Raw genomic sequence first — 18,060 nt, forward strand, 5'->3', positions numbered from 1 at the left:
TTGATTATACTTCTTCCACTGTATCAAAAGTTCTTCTTCATTCCAAGTTTCTGTAATAAAAGTTGTAATTTTGATGGGAATTATTTTTCATATGCATTCCAGAATATAAATCAAGTGAATCTGTGTCTCTGTTACAAAAACAGAAGTAGAAAAAGAACCGAAAATAAGTGAGAAACAAAATCAGAAAAAGAGCTTGTCTTTCTACTAATAGCAATATCCTTTAAAATGACAGGGTGTAAATTAAACAGGAATCTGACTTGGAATTCCGGTTGAACGTCAATAAAATTTGAATTAACAGATGTGTTCTATTTTACAGGTGCCTGATGAAAATATTTCAGAAAGACCTATCAATCAAGCAGTAGTGTGAAAAAAACACTATAAGAAAATGCATCATCAGTTTGCTATTTCCCTGATGGCCTTAATTTTAGAGTGGTCTCGGATTACTAAAGATAAAGACAAAGCACATTTTCTAGAATGAACTCACAGAGATGTGCTGGCTTAGACTCCAAAAGGGTTATTATAAAACTCCCAAAGTACCAGTTTTCCAGAAAACCACATTTTAAAGTTTATGATGATTAATAGCAGCAGCATGTTCAGTTTCGCTTATATGAGAAACATGTTTAGGCAACTAGTCAGAAAACCAGCGATGGCCTTACAGAAAGGGAAAAGTTAACACATTATTAAAAAGTGTGTGGGGGGAGGGGGGCTGGTTTACAATAATAAACCATTTAAAGTATTTTATTCTACAAATGGGGTTTGTTTTCTCGTCATGCATAATCAGATTATGTCCCCTCCATTCTGGTCAAACATGTTGAAGGAACCGCTGCTGTTTGGTTTGTGATGATTTAGAAACTTATACATTAACATACCACAGTGCTATCAATTAAAGATTGTAACTGGTTTCCAGATGATTAATTAAGTCAAAGTTCAATGAATGGCACGCCAGCATTGAAAATTAAGAAATAAAAAAAAAACTACAGTGCTTTGCTAATAAGCTCTTGATGGAACCTCCCACTAACCACTTTTGTGGTATAAATTAGTTACATTTAAAGGGCAGCAGTGTCGATAAAATAGGGAAAAAAAAACCATCAGTAACTCTGGGGAGAGATGAAAGGAATCTAAGACTTTACAGGCTTTGTAGTTGAAGGAAAACACTGAATTGCAAATTATTCAATGTGAATAATGGTAAAAGCACACTGGGATATTTCTGTTTGTATATATGTTGGGACATTGCTTGATGATTCATAGTGAGGTCCTTTAGACATTAATATGAGTTATCTAAGTACAGTCCTATTAAAATAACTGGCTCAAAAAATCAGCTAAGAATCAGGTTGAGAATTCATTCATTTTATTCTATTAGGAGAGGTAATTCCAAAATAAGCCATACTACTCCTGTTTTTTTATTCATTAGTGATGACTCTGGTCTGAATAGTAATTTTTATATGTAAAAGGCAGTAGTTACACAAAACATTTGCACAACACAATAAGAGATACATTCATGCATTGTTTTCCTTAGTGATAAGTTATTTTCCTAAGAAAATTTTAAAGTGTTAACAAAATAAATATTTTTTAAAATGCTCTCTCAGATGTTTTCCATTTGTCCATTATGGAAAGGAAGATGCTTAAAGACTTCCTTTTACCTAATAGCGTGTGAATCTAAAACAGGGATAAAAATAACAAAAAGGCAAACTGTTTCAAAACGGATCTCCTAATGTCCCAATGTCAAATATTCCAGTTATTCTAAATAACAAAATCTTTATTCAAGGCAGATAATCTCATCAGACCCTATTATTAGAGCTTCTTCAATGAGGCTATTATGGAAGTGGGGAATTTCTTCCAGGTAGCATCCATATTTTATTAGGATTTCCAGATCATGATAGATCAGATGATTTTTTTTTTAATTTCCCGGTTTTATTCGTTTATCATCAGCATTCACTACTATGCAATGATGGTCATAAGTCCATTCCAAATTTAAATTTGTTTCTGTTATGTAGCCTACATTAGGCTGTGGAATTTACATTTAGGTAACTAAACACAGCTCATAATTCAAGTCTTTTCTTTAAGGTCAGCTAAAAAAATGTTTTCTGTATTTCTTGATACTAAAAATGTAATGATTTTTATTTTAGTTCATTCTAAAAGTATGTCTTGTAATAAAAAGTCTGTTTGGAAACTGGTTCATTTGGACAGTGAAGTCTTTTGAAATATTTCTGCTTTGTACCTTTTCCAGAAGTTTAATATTTTATCACATTTTTCACAAGTTGTAACAACTGATACAAATCCATGCCCACAAAGTATTCCATTTTCATTACTTCCATTGTTCATGCAAAGATGTTTCGAATATATTCCATTTGTTATTTGTTTTTAATTTGAGGTTTATTTCTACTTTTGTGTTGCTAAGAGAAAATTATTTCTGAAAGACTGAGATCAAACTGGTTTATATATAACTAAATCAAGGAATGTTTTATAAAATTCTATTTGACCACCCTGTCTTAACCTCGGTTTATATATTTCTCAAATAGCTAGTGAAAGAATGTGTTCATTTTATTATGTCTGTCTTTTAGCACATAAACCTACATCATTTTGCTTTTATAGGGTGCATAAACTTCCAACAGTTCTAATTTGAGCTTCAGAAGAAAAGGAAGCTTGCTTCTTATTCCTCAGATTCTTCTTTTCTTCTGTTTTGAGGATGTATTCATCCTACATGGACCAAGTTTCAAATCTTCATTTTTAAATAAAAATTTCCTTCAAAAAATTAAATGTTAAATTTCTGCTGTGTGTCAGTAAGGTCAAGAAAATAGCAAATCTGAATTTTTGCTGCTCAGATATTATGGAGGAGGTAAAAAGGGTAATCTCCATGGACAAGGACACTGGTACTTTGGGCTTTAGCCATATTCATTTTTTTAAAACCACCAATTATATAATACTTAAATAATTTATATCATTGAACTTGTGATTCTTTTCAAATCACACTGAAGGTTCAGCCGTACTCCTTTCATGTTTGGTTTAATACTGATGTATGGATGAAAAACCTAAAAGGGATGATAGTGTTTATTTTTTAATTTATTTGGTACTGTAAAACACCTTTTCAGAATGAGTAAATGCTGCATATGCATTTTAGAATTGTTAATATGTGAAAGATATTACAGATTCAGCAAGAAAGGAAATTTGTGCTTCCTTGTTGAATGTTAAATTATTTTACTTTGCATTTTATAAGAGTACAAATTAAAACTGAGCCATTGAACTGCAATAAATCAACAATAGTGTCTCATTTCAAGAAATTTTTTGTACTGTACATAGATTTGTTCAATAAAACGTTGTCCTTGTTGGTAATCAAGTGTTCAATTTTATGTAGTACATTGCTTTCAAAAGGAATTAGACTTATATAAGGTATATATTAAATGAAAATGTCAATTATGTCTTATAAAGGAATGGCATATTTCAGTTAGTATCATTACCATATTTGGATTGAGTGATTTTTTAAAACATAATATAGAAAATAGAAATATCTAAAATTTTACACAAAATAGGCATTTTTGGACATTTTAACGAATGCCTATATGGAGGAATAAAAGTTGATAGAATTCTGTTTCACCAAAGTCACTTCAGGTAAGTGGGTTCAGTGTGATACAGTACTTTCTGCAAACTTAGTAGGTGTCGGAACTCTCCAAAGGCAAGACAGTAGATAAATTTGTCTACATTGGTAATTCTTCAAAAATGAAGAGCTTCTGGTGGAACTTAAAAAAAACAAAGACTGAAATCATTTTGAAATATTACAATATAAATGATGATGAAAATTATTTCCTAGGAAAGAATTTCACTGGGGAAACAAACGTTTTAAAGTCAGTAAGCTGTAACCCAAAGTGATGTCCTTGAGCATGAGGGCTCCTACTTTTTTGGTTCGCTAACAAAGGAAAACCCTCTAAACTATTTGTTATAACTTGCAATTGGAAAAAATGGGGCTTTAAGTAGGAAAAAAACCTTTCTGATGTGATGAGATCACACTGCAAATGATAAATGGGATAAAATGATTTGTGCAACTTACAAGCATTATGCCTTGAAACACTATGAGAGTGTTATTGAAACATTCTAGAGCTGAGATCTAAAATTATCAGTCTGATTTATGGTCATATGATCTTAGACTCAATATATTCCATATTCAAAATAATGAATGTATTGAGGTATTTGGACAAAGTTATTGGGGTTTTGATAACTTCATTTTCCTTTTCTGAAATTTGAGGAATTCTGGGAAGCAACTACTACTAAATAGGCTTCCAAGATAACCAAATTCAGCTGATTTTCATAGCATAATGTCTGTACTGATTTTAAGAATCAACTGATAGAACAGGGACAGATGTTTTAACTGTACATCAAGATTTGAAATAGAGTCAATCCACTAATACTTGGAATAAAAATCGTAAATGATAGAAAGTTTCATGCCTTATTGATGGGTACTGCACAGCGGGGGAAGAAATGGCTTGTTGATATATGCTACCTCTAATTGTACAACTCAAGGGTAAATATGAACACTGCTCAGTAGACACCAAAGTTCAGAAAGGTTAACCTGGTTAAAATCACACAGCTAATAAATGCAGAGGGTGACTGAAAAATCAGATGGGTCCCAAAACCATGTTTCCATTGTGCCACACACTTTTCCCTACAAATGTAGAGCATGAGTGGATCTAATAATCCAAATCGGGTCAGATTTGCCTGAGGATCAGTGACTTCAGAGTCAAAGGATGAAGCCTGGTAGAGAGATATCTGGTTGATGCAGTAGTATCTTCTAGCAGTGATTCTTATGTGGTTTCTAGAGCAGCAGAATCAGCATCACCTGGAAATTTGTTAGAAATGCTAAATTGTGGTCAGGTTGGAGGCCATCTGGCGTAACAAATCCTCCAGGTGATTCTGATACAAGCTAAGGTTTGAAAATCACAGATCTAAAGCAATAAGGTTCTTTGTATTTCCCTAGAAGATAAACTTTCCCCTTAAATTTATAGAACCTTCTCAAAAATTAGTTTCCAAGACATTTAAAGAAGTCCCCTATTACTAGGTACTTAAACTGTTGGGTGAATGGATAATTTAGTAGTAAGATCTAATATCCCAAACCGCTCTAATGGGGAGAGTTTTTTGTTTTTTGCTCAAGTTGTATTCAGTAAATGAAACTACCAGAACAGAATTTAATGGAAACAGTGCAAAGAGGTGTGGGGATCAGTTACACTCAAATTCTAGCATACTAGTTTTATCGTTGTGGAGAGCTGTACATCCCATTGATACAGAATTTTGCTAAGTTTCTCTTCATGTTAGGTATGGCTCCTGTACCCTGTCTTTGGCTCCAGTCATATTTAAAACCCCCATCTACCCTCATCATGTTATTTTAGTCCATGCATTTTTCACTACTATTCCCTTTACTGGTTGTTCACCTTTTTCCCTGTCCCATCTCTCATTCTTTGATTTAATCCTTCCTAAGCATAACCACTTTGTCAGAAAGCCAGGTCTCTTGATTACTCCCCTAGCATTCCTCCTCTCAATACATGGCAACTAGTGCCCGAACCAAAACCTTCTAATCATCCCTGACTCTATCATGCCCTTCACTCTAATTCAAGCCACCATTTTCTCTAACCTGGATGATTTTAATAGTCTCCTAACTGGGTTCCCTGCTTCTACCCTTACCCTCCCTTCAGTCTTCACACCAGCAGCCAAAGTAATCCTGTTCTGAGACAAGTCAGATAATGACATTCCTGTTTAAAACCTGCCAGTGCCTTCAAAGCTCATTCATTTATTCAACAAATATTCATTGGATACCTACCGTATGCTGGCCTCTGTAACAGGCAATGAAAAACAAATCCTTGCCTCACAGAGCTCATATTCTATTGGGGAACAACAAACATACAGTATGAGTGCTATGCAGAAAAATAAAGTGGGTAGGAAATGCATAAGTAAGCATGGTGTTGGTGGTGATTTTAAGCAAGATGATGAGGTAAGGCCTCTGATAAGGTGACTTTTGAGCAGGAACCTGACTAAAGTAGGGGAAAGAGTCATTCAGATATCCAAGGTAAGAATATGCCAGGGGCAAGAGCAAAGGCTTTGAGGCAAGAACCTGTGGCAAGTTGAAGGAACAGATGATAAGGGAACCACTGACTAGTCTGGAGAGATTGACAAAATAATGAGAAAGAGATAAAACATGAAAGCTGAAGTCCATATAATGGTCTACAAGGTTCTAGACCTACACTATCCAAGACAGTAGTCACTAGCCACGTGTGGCTATTAAAATTTAAATTCAAATAAAACTTAAAATTCAGTTCCTTAGTTGCACTAAACACAAGAAGCTCAAGAGCCACGTGCCTGATAGTTACTGTATTGGACAGTAAAAAGAACACTGTCATTTCGAAAAGCATCTTGACAGGTTTTATATCAGTGGCTCTTAATTGTGGGTGATTTTGCCCTGCAGGGGACATGTAACAACGTCTGGAGGTAATTTTGGTTGGCGCAGAGAGGGAAGGAGGTGCTACTGGCACCTAGTGGGTAGAGGATGGGGATGCCTTAAGCATCCTACAATGCACAGGACAATCCCCTGGACAAAAGATTATCCTGCCCAAAATGTCAACAGTTCTATGATCAAGAAACCCTGTGTTAGATCAGTCTTGACTGCAACTCTAACCACCTTGCTCATTGCCTCCTCTTGCTCAAACGGGCTCCAGTCTCCTGGACTCCTTCCTCGAAATCTCTTGCTTCTTCCTGACATGCTTCTCCTGCGGTTCACTCACTTTCTTGTGATCTTAAAAGTCACTTAAAGAAGTTTTCCTTTCAACTTGTATAAAATGCTAACATCCTCTCCCATCCCTGTCTTCTGGATTTATTTTTTTCCATAGCATCTCCTGGCCGACTATATAGTTTCTTACATGTTTACTGTCTATTTCCTTCCACCAAAATGCAAGCATTGTTTTTAGCCCTAGTACAAAGAACAATAACTGGCAAGTAGGTGCTCAACTATAATACATTTTTAATGAACGAATGAAGTAAGTTGGACATGCCCTCCACGTGGTCCCACAGCAACATATTTTAGCACTTATCTTGCCACCTCTTTACTAACAACACTCCCAAAAGCTCCTTGAAGAAAGGTCAGGGTCACGTCTCTGAACCTTCAATAGTAGCAGGCATTCATTAATACTTAATTTAAAATATGAAGAATTGCTGTGTTGAGCAAATGGTACCCCAAATAACATCCACCGACAATTTCACCATATTTTGAATGCCTTGTTTTAAAGACTACATGTACACTATATGACTGATATTTAGCTATTATTTATTTTTGAGACAGGGTCTCGCTCTGTCACCCAGGTTGGGGTGCAGTGAGTGTGGCGTGATCTCAGCTAACTGCAACTTCTGCCTCCAGAGTTCAAGCGATTCTCCTGCCTCAGCTTCCGAGCAGCTGGGATTACAGGCGTCTGCCACCATGCCAGGCTAATTTTTTGTATTTTTAGTAAAGACGGGGTTTCTTTATGTTGGCCAGGCTGGTCTCGAACTCCTGGCCCCTTGTGATCCGTCCGCCTCAGCCTCCCAAAGTGCTGGGATTACAGGCGTGAGCCACCGCGCCTGGTCAATCCTAATTTTCATATGTAAAAATATATTTTAAAGTTAAATTTGCTCGCCAGGATCTGCAGATGTGTACATTTCAGCTACTAAATGGCAATACCCCAATTAAATGTCAACTGATCAAAAACAGGCCTTAAAAATGGAAAGAGAAAAAGGCAAGTGACAATTTAGTCCGATTCCTGTTTAGCAGAGCATGACTATTTCTCTCGTCAATGTGTGTTGCTACCATGCCAATAGTAATATCAGCTCTTTAGTAAGAGCCACGCACTGTTCACCCCGCCCCCACAACCCCAAGAGGTAGGCATCTCCACTAGATCCACTTCCATAGGACACTGAAGGGGAAAAGGCTAAGGAGCTTGCTTACAGTCTGAGTAAATGGCGGAGTAAAACCCTGGCAATCTGGCGTCCAGAACCCCCAACCTTAAATTGCGCGCGACATCGCCTCTTCTAAGGCCGAGCCGGCAACAAGGGAAATGGAGGCAAGAGACTGTCCCGGCGTGTTTGAGAGGAAAGTCCGCTGGAAGACGGCCAGGCACAGTGGATTATCTATTTTTAACTTTTCATACTATAATGTTAAACAAAACTAAATTATTTTAGTTTACTTAATTTAAGGAATCAAACTACCGGCTCACCCAACTCAGAAGTGGCCGCAGAAGACATTCAAGCGCTCCCGGGGGCCCGGCCCGCGGGCGGGGAGGAGCCGCCTCCATTGGACGGCCCCGCGGCATCACGGGAGCTCGCGGTGCACCCGGCTTGCCGGCTGCTTTCTACGCACCTGCACCTGCGCAGCCCTCCAAGGCGCTCTTTTGGAGGAGGGACTTCTCTTTCGGAGGAGGGACTTCTGTTTCGGTAACCAGCTCCCTTGCTGAAAGTGTATGTTCTCCATATAAACCCGGCACTTCCCTTAATTGAGATACGTGGGACTTCACTCCGTCCCCAGCCCGGAACCACAAGTGGGAGCACTTTGTTTCCTGATTGACCTCTTTGGCGATTACTTCCGCCCAGGGGCCTGGAATACTCGAGGCCCTTCGACGGCGAACAACAAGAAAGGCACTTCCGGTGTCTGTTGCCAGGCGCGGGCCCAGTGGGCCGTAGGGGCGACGTTATTGCCGTCGTCTTTACCCCCAGCCCCGGGGGTGGAGATGTCGGGACTCAGCTCTTCAGAGATGGAGGGCTGCCGTAACCTACTTGGCCTACTGGACAACGACGAGATCATGGCCCTATGCGACACCGTCACCAACCGCCTCGTGCAGCCTGAAGACCGCCAAGGTAAGGGCGGACCCTTCCCCTAGAAGGCTGCCGCCCCTCCCCTGGCCTCACGCCTACCCTGCTTAGGCAGAATCCTCGGGAATCTGGGCCGCCGCGGCGGATCCATGGCTCTGCAACTACTACCCAGACTTGGGCTGCCGGGTCAAGGGAGGGAGGTGGTGGTGGTGATGATGGCGCGGCTTCCAGGTTTTATCCATTCAGTATTATGGGCAGCGCTTGTTGATTCAAGGATTCGGAATAAGTCATAGTAATTTTTAAAATTTTTCTGGGGAGCCAGAATGTTTTGCATTTTCAGTTCCGATCAGCTGAAGAGAGTCAGCTGCCGCTCGGGCTTTTTTCTTCAAGTTTGAGTGGGAGGAGGTTGGCAAACATTTTCTATGTCTCTGGTAAAAAGCAGCTACTGTAATTAAATGGCAGACACCTTGAATCCATGTCTCTTTTTGGAGGCAAAATTTTTCAGAGCTAAATTTTCGTACTAGGAATACATACAAGCGAGCTAAATACATATTCCGGTGGATTTTTAAGGGCTATTAGTGCGAAGCCTGATTGTGACTAGTCCATGTAAAAATGTAAAGCGTTTGTTCATTTTGTGTGTCGGGTAGCTAGTTTTATTTTAAATTTGCTGAATTTTACTTCAAAACGTGAAAAATTCCAGATTCCCATATTAGTATACGATTATCTTTAAAAGATTCTGCCCTTTTAAAACTGGGTTTTTCTGCTTAAGTCGGATTTCATTTTTGGCATTGAAGAAAGTGATTTATCACTTTGAGCCATGGACACTAAAAGAGGAAATTCCAAAGAATTAAGACCTAAAATAGCTTTAGACTTACATGGTTCTTCAGTGTTTGTCTTACATGCCTTCACCTTCTTACAGTCATGGTGAGTGTGAATTTAAAATTATAATGGATAAAATGCTGCATTTAATTGATAGGGTATCTAAAAGCAAATAGGAAAAAAATTCCCAGTTCAAAAACGTTTAAATGACTTGAAGAAACATTGTTGGGGGGGTGGGGGGGGGGGGATAACATTTAAGCATATGAAAGTATACTCAGTGTCTTTAGAAACTAATGAAATGAAAACCAGAAACAGAAGTTGTCTTTTCTGTGTACCAGATTGGAAAAAAAAATTAAAAATATAAAGTATAAACTTCAAGTGTTCATGATCAGGTGAAGCAACTCGTTGGCAACTAGTGAAGGAGTTTAAGTTAAAACTACCACTTTGAAGAACAGATTTGACATCTCCTAAAATGGCAGATTAGACACATACTCGAGACCGACCTAGTCTTCTCAAACTTGAATATGCTTTTGAATCTCTCAGGGATCTTGTTAAAATGCAGGTTCTGATTCTTTAGTTTTAGGGGAGGCCCAGAAATTCTGCTTCTGACAAGCTCCAGGTTGATGCTCATACTGCTTGCCCCTTTGGGCACTGGGAGATACGTATGAGAATTTCAAAGTAACAGCGTTTGTAATTGGACACAGAATAGAAGTCTGTAAACAGAAGAATAGCTAGATACCTTGTGTACAGTCATATAACTAATTATGATATAGCAGTGAAAGTGAGCTAGCTATGTGTATCAGATTACTCCAGAAAATATTAAGTGAAAAGCTGATTATAGAAAACTATATACTGTATATGGATGGATTGAATTTATAGCACAATTTAAAACATACCAAACCAAATATAGTTCAGGGATATATACTTACGCTGTACAGCTATAAAAAAAGGGAAATTTTAAAGCAACATTTAGTATAGTAGCTACTCTGAGGTGGATGAGAAGAAAGAGGAATAGCATTAGGGAAGAGACGAAATGGGGGCCTCAAAGATAGTACTATTTCTTACGTCCTAAGTTAGGAGGTATGCATATGGAAGTTCGTCTTATTGCCATTCTGTATGATTCCGACGTGTCAGAAATATTCTTTGGTCTGTGTTTATTATAAATATTTTAAAATAGAAGTCGGCCAGGCGTGGTGGCTCACGCCTGTAATCCCAGCACTTTGGGAGGCCGAGGCAGGTGGATCATCTGAGGTCAAGAGTTCGAGACCAGCCTGGCCAACATGGTGAAACCCTGTCTCTACTAAAAATACAAAAATTAGCTGGGTGTGGTGGCACGCACCTGTAACCCCTTGGGAGACTGAGGCAGGAGAATCCCTTGAACCCAGGAGGTGGAGGTTGCAGTCAGCCAAGATCGCGCCAATGCAGTCCAGGCTGGGTGACAGAGCGAGACTCCATCTCAAAAGAATAAAAATTAAAATAAAAAGTATAAAAATATAAGCCCTGGTTCTCTACTTTCTAGAAATACAATAATTGGGCCAGATGTGGTGGATCACGCCTGTAATCCCAGTACTTTAGGAGGCCAAGGCAGGCAGATCACGAGGTCAGGAGATCGAGACCATCCTTGCTAACATGGTGAAACCCAGTCTCTACTAAAAAAAAAAATACAAAAAAATTTAGCTGGGTGTGGTGTCGGGCGCCTGTAGTCCCAGCTACTCAGGAGCCTGGGACAGGAGAATGACGTCAACCCGGGAGGCAGAGCTTGCAGTGAGCCAAGGTCGCACCACTGCATGCCAGCTTGGGCGTCGGAGAAAGACTCGTCTCAAAAAAAAATAATAGTAATAATAATCGATACCTAATATGGCCTCAACTTTCATTATCTGTAGAGGAGATAGGACTAAAATTCCTTGACATCTAAAATATTGTTGTAATTGTCCCTATTTTTAGAGGTTGTACATGAATTTAGGACTGTTGGCCTTATTAGAAAAAAATGTTTTTTCTGGCTTGAATGTTTTCTTAAAATGCAATTCTTTAAGAGAAAATGCTAAACTTTCACTGTCACTTATGGGAAGTGAAAAGAAGAGATTTTAGGTAAGGGAAGTTTAAGGCATAAAGACATTAAAAGAAAACTGACAATGGACTTCCTATTTTTTTAAAGTGATGGCTATCATGCAACAGCAGTAATATTGTGAAAATAGCTTATAAATATTATTTAATAGAGTTTGTACTGACCTGGCACAAATTTGTAAGTGCCTCATGATTTTTTGTTAATCTTCGCAATTTCTTTCTAGATGCTGTTCGTGCGATATTAGTGTACAGCCAAAGTGCAGAAGAACTTCTAAGGCGTAGAAAAGTCCACCGAGAAGTTATATTTAAGTACTTGGCAACACAGGGGATTATTATACCTCCAGCTACTGAAAAACACAATCTTATTCAGCATGCGAAAGATTACTGGCAAAAGCAACCACAACTGAAATTGAAGGAAACACCAGAGCCAGTTACAAAGACAGAGGACATCCAACTCTTTCAACAGGTAAAATAAATCTTAGAGTTCTTTTCTGAACCTTTGTTCTGTCTGAAACTTTGTTGATAATCCTAAATCTTGGGGAACATGGTTAATAATGTTTGTGGGGTTTTTTTATTTTTATTTTTTAAGAGATTCTTGCTCTGTTGCCCAGGCTGGGGTGCAGTGGTATAATTGTAGCTCACTGCAGCCTTGAATTTCTGGGCTCAAGTGATCCACCCGCTCTGCCTCCTGAGTAGCTAGGGCTACAGGCATGTACCACCATGCCTGGCTAATTTTTAAAATACTTTGTAGGGATAGGGTCTCAACTATGTTGCCCAGGCTGTTCTTGAACTCCTGGCCTCAAGTGGTCCTCCCACCTCAGCTGGTATTACAGGCAAGAGCCACCATGCCTAGCCTATTTTATTTATATTTTGTAATTTTAACTTTGTTTCATATCCTATCAATCCCGAAGGAAGAGACCAGTAAAGCAACTAAAAGAAAAAATGTTTCTGACATATCGTGGTATGTATGTAATCATCTATTGATATGTGAGAGAAAAAGTATTTTTCAATATCAGCATCATCAAATGAGGACTATTAGATTTTTAGAGAGTAAACTGCAAGGTTAATTTTTTTTTTTTCAGTGAAATACTGTTCATTTAAAAAAGGACTGCTGATACATGCAACAACCTGTATGAATCTCAAAAACATTAAGTAGAGCAAAACAAGCCAGACATAACATACTATCTAATTACTTTTATATTAAAGCCACTTCCAGGCAAAGCTAGCATTTGATGATAGATACCAGAGCAGTGGCTGCTTTTGAGTGAGGGCGGGGAATTCAAAGTGAATGGAAAAGGGGCCTGAGGAAATGTTCTGGGGTGATTGAAATGTTTTGTATTTTGATCTAGATGATGGTTATGTAGCTGCATACGTTTGTCAACATTCCTCATGCTGTGTGTTTAGATTTGTGATTTTACTATATGTAAATTAATTCCTTAATAAAATACTATTATAAAATAAGCTGTAAATTAAATGGAATTAACTTCAAGTTTATATTGAGTTTATATGTTTCCATTCAACAATCACTAGTGCTGGTTAAAAGTGGCTTATCGACTTACTCATTCCTTTTTTTTTTCTCAAATATTACTGATTTGTTTATATGCAAATACCTATTTTTTTATATATCTTCACTTTTTTTTTTTTTTAATTATACTTTAAGTTCTAGGGTACATGTGCACAACGTGCAGGTTTGTTACATATGTATACATATGCCATGTTGGTGTGCTGCACCCATTAACTCGTCATTTACATTAGGTATATCTCCTAATGCTATCCCTCCCCTCTCCCCTCTCCCCACAATAGACCCCGGTGTGTGATGTTCCCCTTCCTGTGTCCAAGTGATCTCATTGTTCAATTCCCACCTATGAGTGAGAACATGCGGTGTTTGGTTTTCTGTTCTTGCGATAGTTTGCTGAGAATGATGGTTTCCAGCTGCATCCATATCCCTACAAAGGACACAAACTCATCCTTTTTTATGGCTGCATAATATTCCATGGTGTATATGTGCCACATTTTCTTAATCCAGTCTGTCACAGATGGACATTTGGGTTGATTCCAAGTCTTTGCTATTGTGAATAGTGCCACAATAAACATACGTGTGCATGTGTCTTTATAGCAGCATGCCTTATAATCCTTTGGGTATATCCCCAGTAATGGGATGTCTGGGTCAAATGGTATTTCTAGTTCTAGATCCTTGAGAAATCGCCACACGGTTTTCCACAATAGTTGAACTAGTTTACAATCCCACCAACAGTGTAAAAGTGTTCCTATTTCTCCACTTCCTCTCCAGCACCTGTTGTTTCCTGATTTTTTAATGATTGCCATTCTAACTGGTGTGAGATGGTCTCTCATTGTGGTTTTGATTTGCATTTCTCTGATGGCCAGTGATGATGAGCATTTTTTCATGTGTCTGTTGGCTGTATGAATGTCTTCTTTTGAGAAGTGTCTGTTCATATCCTTTGCCCACTTTTTGATGGGGTTGTTTTTTTCTTGCAAATTTGATTGAGTTCTTTGTAGGTTCTGGATATTAGCCATTTGTCAGATGAGTAGATTGCAAAAATTTTCTCCCATTCTGTAGGTTGCCTGTTCACTCTGATGGTAGTTTCTTTTGCCGTGCAGAAGCTCTTTAATTTAATGAGATCCCATTTGTCAATTTTGGCTTTTGTTGCCGTTGCTTTTGGTGTTTTAGACATGAAGTCCTTGCCCATTCCTATGTCCTGAATGGTATTACCTAGGTTTTCTTCTAGGGTTTTTATGGTTTTAGGTCTAATGCAAGGTTAATTTTAACTTTAGCTCTGTGTAATTTTTTTTCACTTTAGAAGAATTTTATTGCAAATTCTTTCTCACTTTGTTTTTGGTATTGCAAAAATGTCATGAAAACAACCTAAAATTTTACTTTAAAAATTTTTTTTTTTTTTTTTTTAGGTTCCAGGGTATGTGTGCAGGTTTGTTAGACAGGTAAACATGTGCCATGGTGTTTTGCTGCACCTGGCAACCTATCACCTAGGTGTGAAGCCCAGCATGCATTAGCTGTTTTTCTTGATGCCCCGCCCCTACATTGGAACCTAAATATTTTTTATGCTTTTTTTTTTTTTTAGCTAGAAAAAGTTCTATTGTAGAAATTTTCTCCAGCGGACATTGGCTGTTTCTGTTCTTTGTATCTCCACCGTACATTTTAGATATTGCACAAATATTTAAGTGTTGCTTGAATTAACCTCTAGGTAATTTGCAGATTTTTAAACTACATACCACATTTTTTGAATTAATGAGGTTTCAGAGTGAGAAAGCTTTGCCTTCACATTAGGAAAGAATCTTCTAAGAGTTTTCTTACTTTATATACTGATAAGAGCATTGACTTTGAACTCATACAGATACAACTTCAAATTAGGGTCTGCCATATACTAGGTGTGTTAACTTAGGCAAATAACTTGACCTTTCCGAGCCTTGTTTTTTTAATCTATAAAATGATCGTAATAATATCTATGTCCTAGGGCTTATTGTGAAGGTAGGAAGAAATAGCTCTTAAGTACCACACACAGTGCCCAGTATATTGAATAGCAGGTGCTCAGTGAACCTAAGATCTCATATATCTTGGTAAAGTAGTGTTGTGGAACATATGGATGAATGAGATCTAGTCTATCAGGTAGATTTTTACAGTAACTTTTTTTTTTTTTTTTTTTGAGGCAAAGTCTGTCCTGTCACCCAGGTTGGAGTACAGTGGCATGATCTCAACTCACTGCAGCCTCCGCCCTCTGGGTTCAAGTGCTTCTCCTGCCTTAGCCTCCCGAGTAGCTGGAATTACCAGCATGCGCCACTACACTCAGCTAATTTTTGTATTTTTAGTAGAGATGGGGTTTCACCATGTTGACCAGACTGGTCTTGAACTCCTGACCTCAAGTGATCTGCCTGCCTCGGCCTCCCAAAGTGCCGAGATTACAGGCATGAGCCACCGCGCCCAGCTTACTGTAACATTTTCTTTGAAAAAAGAAAAATAATAGAATAAAATTAATCCCAGTTATAGAAAATAACCTGTTTCAATCACCGTTAGAATATCTATTTAAAGACAAATGAAAATGCTTACTTATATCAACTTTATGTAATTTATATACAAAATGTGAACATCTTGAAGGTTTGGAGTCTCGCTCTGTTGCACGGGCTGGAATGCAGTGGTGCTATCCTGGCTCACTGCGACCTCCACCTCCCAAGTTCAAGTGATTCTCCTGCCTCAGCCTCCCGAGTAGCTGAGAATACAGGCACAGGCCACCATGCCCGGCTAATTTTTGTATTTTTAGTAGAGACGGGGTTTCACTATGTTGACCAGGCTGGTCTCGAACTCCTGACCTCGCCATCCGCCTGCTTCAGCCTCCCAAAGTGCTGGGATTACAGACGTGAGCCACTGTACCCGCCCAGTTCATACTAATTTTTTTTTTACTAAACCTTACTCTCTTAGCTGAATTTTCAGCAATTTAAGCTGGAAATTTCTAAAATGATTTTTCTCCTTTTGAAAAAAGATTTTTTACTATGCATAATGGGTTCAGCAAGTTCACATATAGTTCATTTCTCTCTGGTGTAATGGGTGCATTCAAACTTTGAATAGGATAGATAGAAAAATAAATATGAAAGTTAAACCTTGGTGTTATTTTGTATTTATTTTATTTGTTTCAATCAGCAGGTGAAAGAAGATAAAAAAGCTGAAAAAGTTGATTTTCGTCGCCTAGGGGAAGAATTCTGTCATTGGTTCTTTGGACTCCTTAATTCTCAGAATCCTTTTCTGGGACCACCTCAAGATGAATGGGGGCCACAGCACTTCTGGCATGATGTGAAGCTTAGGTTTTATTACAACACATCAGAACAAAATGTTACGGACTACCATGGAGCAGAAATCGTGAGCCTTCGTTTGCTGTCACTAGTAAAAGAAGAATTTCTTTTTCTCAGCCCCAACCTAGATTCACATGGACTGAAATGTGCATCTTCTCCTCATGGACTGGTTATGGTTGGAGTTGCTGGGACTGTCCATCGAGGAAACACTTGTTTGGGCATTTTTGAACAAATTTTTGGACTCATCCGCTGCCCTTTTGTGGAGAATACTTGGAAAATCAAATTTATCAACCTGAAAATTAGGGGAGAGAGTTCCCTTGCTCCTGGAACATTACCGAAACCAGCTGTTAAATTTGAACAAAGTGATCTAGAGGCCTTTTATAATGTAATCACTTTATGTGGTACCAGCGAAGTACGACATAATGTAAAGCAGTTTTTGGATAGTGGAACTGGGGACCAAGTTTGATGTAGTAGAAATTAGACATTGCTTAACAAAAGAGAACTGGGTTTACCTGACCCTCTAAAGCACTAAGTACTGTCAGCCTGAAAAAATCATCTGTACAGAAACTCTTCCAAATACTATATCAGTAATGTCTGAATTATTTCAGATGTGAAAATTGACATATTTTAGTTGAAATACCTTTCTGGACTACAGACTTACATATTATGTGAATACTTACTATTTCTACCCGAATTGCAGCAAATGTTCTGAAAGCTTAATGCAAATAAATCCGACTTTAGATCTGACAGCTAACTGTGTGCCTTAGAAACCAGGTAATATTTTCCTTTTACTTAGTGAATATTCTGCTAATATCTGCACTTTTCATGTGGGAAAGGATTAATAATGGTCCAGGCTTCCCCTCTTTAAGTTTCTTTTTTACTTTTGTCTAACTCTGGATAATTGTATTTTACAAATACATCTCACCGTAGTATATTTTTAAAACTATTAAGTATTTTAGATCAAAGGTCTCATTTTAGAAAATTTAACATTCTTTTTGCAAAAAAGTCCAATAATTTGAAAGTTTAAGAAAAACTTACTACCTCTTTAAATATTTGAGACACGTTTTTCAAAGTTAATCAGCTATAGTCCAAGCTCAATATCTTTTGTAATCTGCACATTTTCCTTACTGTTTTTGGGCAATGATAAATGCTGTTCTCAAAACAGACTTTATTCTTACCTAGGCTTCAGCCAACAGTTTTTTTTTTTTTTTTTTTGAGACAGAGTCTCGCTTAGTCGCCCAGGCTGGAGTGCAGTGGCGCGATCTCGGCTCACTGCAAGCTCCGCCTCCCGGGTTCACGCCATTCTCCTGCCTCAGCCCCCCAAGTAGCTGGGACTACAGGCGCCCGCCGCTTCGCCCGGCTAAGTTTTTGCATTTTTAGTAGAGACGGGGTTTCACCATGTTAGCCAGGATGGTCTCGATCTCCTGACCTCGTGATCCGCCCGCCTCGGCCTCCCAAAATGCTGGGATTACAGGCGTGAGCCACCGCGCCCGGCCCAGCCAACAGTTTTATAGAGCTGTTATTGTAATATGATATAGAGGAAAT

General features: G+C 38.4%; 3 protein-coding genes across 10 annotated transcripts in view; 2 read left to right on the forward strand and 1 right to left on the reverse strand.

Annotated features, from left to right (window-relative positions):
* ZNF654 (zinc finger protein 654) overlaps positions 1 to 3,330 on the forward strand; it is an 82,834-nt gene extending 79,504 nt beyond the window's left edge. For all 4 annotated transcript variants that reach the window (XM_025374844.1, XM_025374843.1, XM_025374840.1 and 1 more), the window contains one exon: positions 317 to 3,330. In XM_025374844.1, coding sequence (XP_025230629.1) covers positions 317 to 324 — 8 coding nt within the window. In that variant the 3' untranslated portion in view covers positions 325 to 3,330. The remainder of the gene's footprint in view (positions 1 to 316) is intronic.
* CGGBP1 (CGG triplet repeat binding protein 1) overlaps positions 1 to 8,541 on the reverse strand; it is a 95,281-nt gene extending 86,740 nt beyond the window's left edge. The window contains exon 1 of one of the 3 annotated variants that reach the window (XM_025374850.1): positions 8,366 to 8,541. The gene's annotated coding sequence lies outside the window, so the exon portion shown is untranslated. The remainder of the gene's footprint in view (positions 1 to 8,365) is intronic. The other 2 variants (XM_025374851.1, XM_025374852.1) reach the window with 2 other exon arrangements.
* Positions 8,523 to 17,475, forward strand: C2H3orf38 (chromosome 2 C3orf38 homolog). 3 transcript variants are annotated; one of them, XM_025374845.1, is made up of 3 exons: positions 8,523 to 8,859; positions 11,922 to 12,163; positions 16,367 to 17,475. In XM_025374845.1, the coding sequence occupies exons 1-3, from the start codon at positions 8,733 to 8,735 to the stop codon at positions 16,979 to 16,981; spliced, it is 984 nt and encodes a 327-aa protein (XP_025230630.1). In that variant the 5' UTR covers positions 8,523 to 8,732; the 3' UTR covers positions 16,982 to 17,475. The 3 variants fall into 3 exon arrangements, with proteins under 3 accessions (XP_025230630.1, XP_025230631.1, XP_025230632.1); XM_025374846.1 differs by having other exon boundaries at positions 16,370 to 17,475; XM_025374847.1 differs by having other exon boundaries at positions 16,460 to 17,475.
* Positions 17,476 to 18,060: the final 585 nt, after the last annotated feature.

Source organism: Theropithecus gelada, chromosome 2 (assembly GCF_003255815.1).
Source record: "Theropithecus gelada isolate Dixy chromosome 2, Tgel_1.0, whole genome shotgun sequence".
NCBI lineage: Eukaryota > Metazoa > Chordata > Mammalia > Primates > Cercopithecidae > Theropithecus > Theropithecus gelada.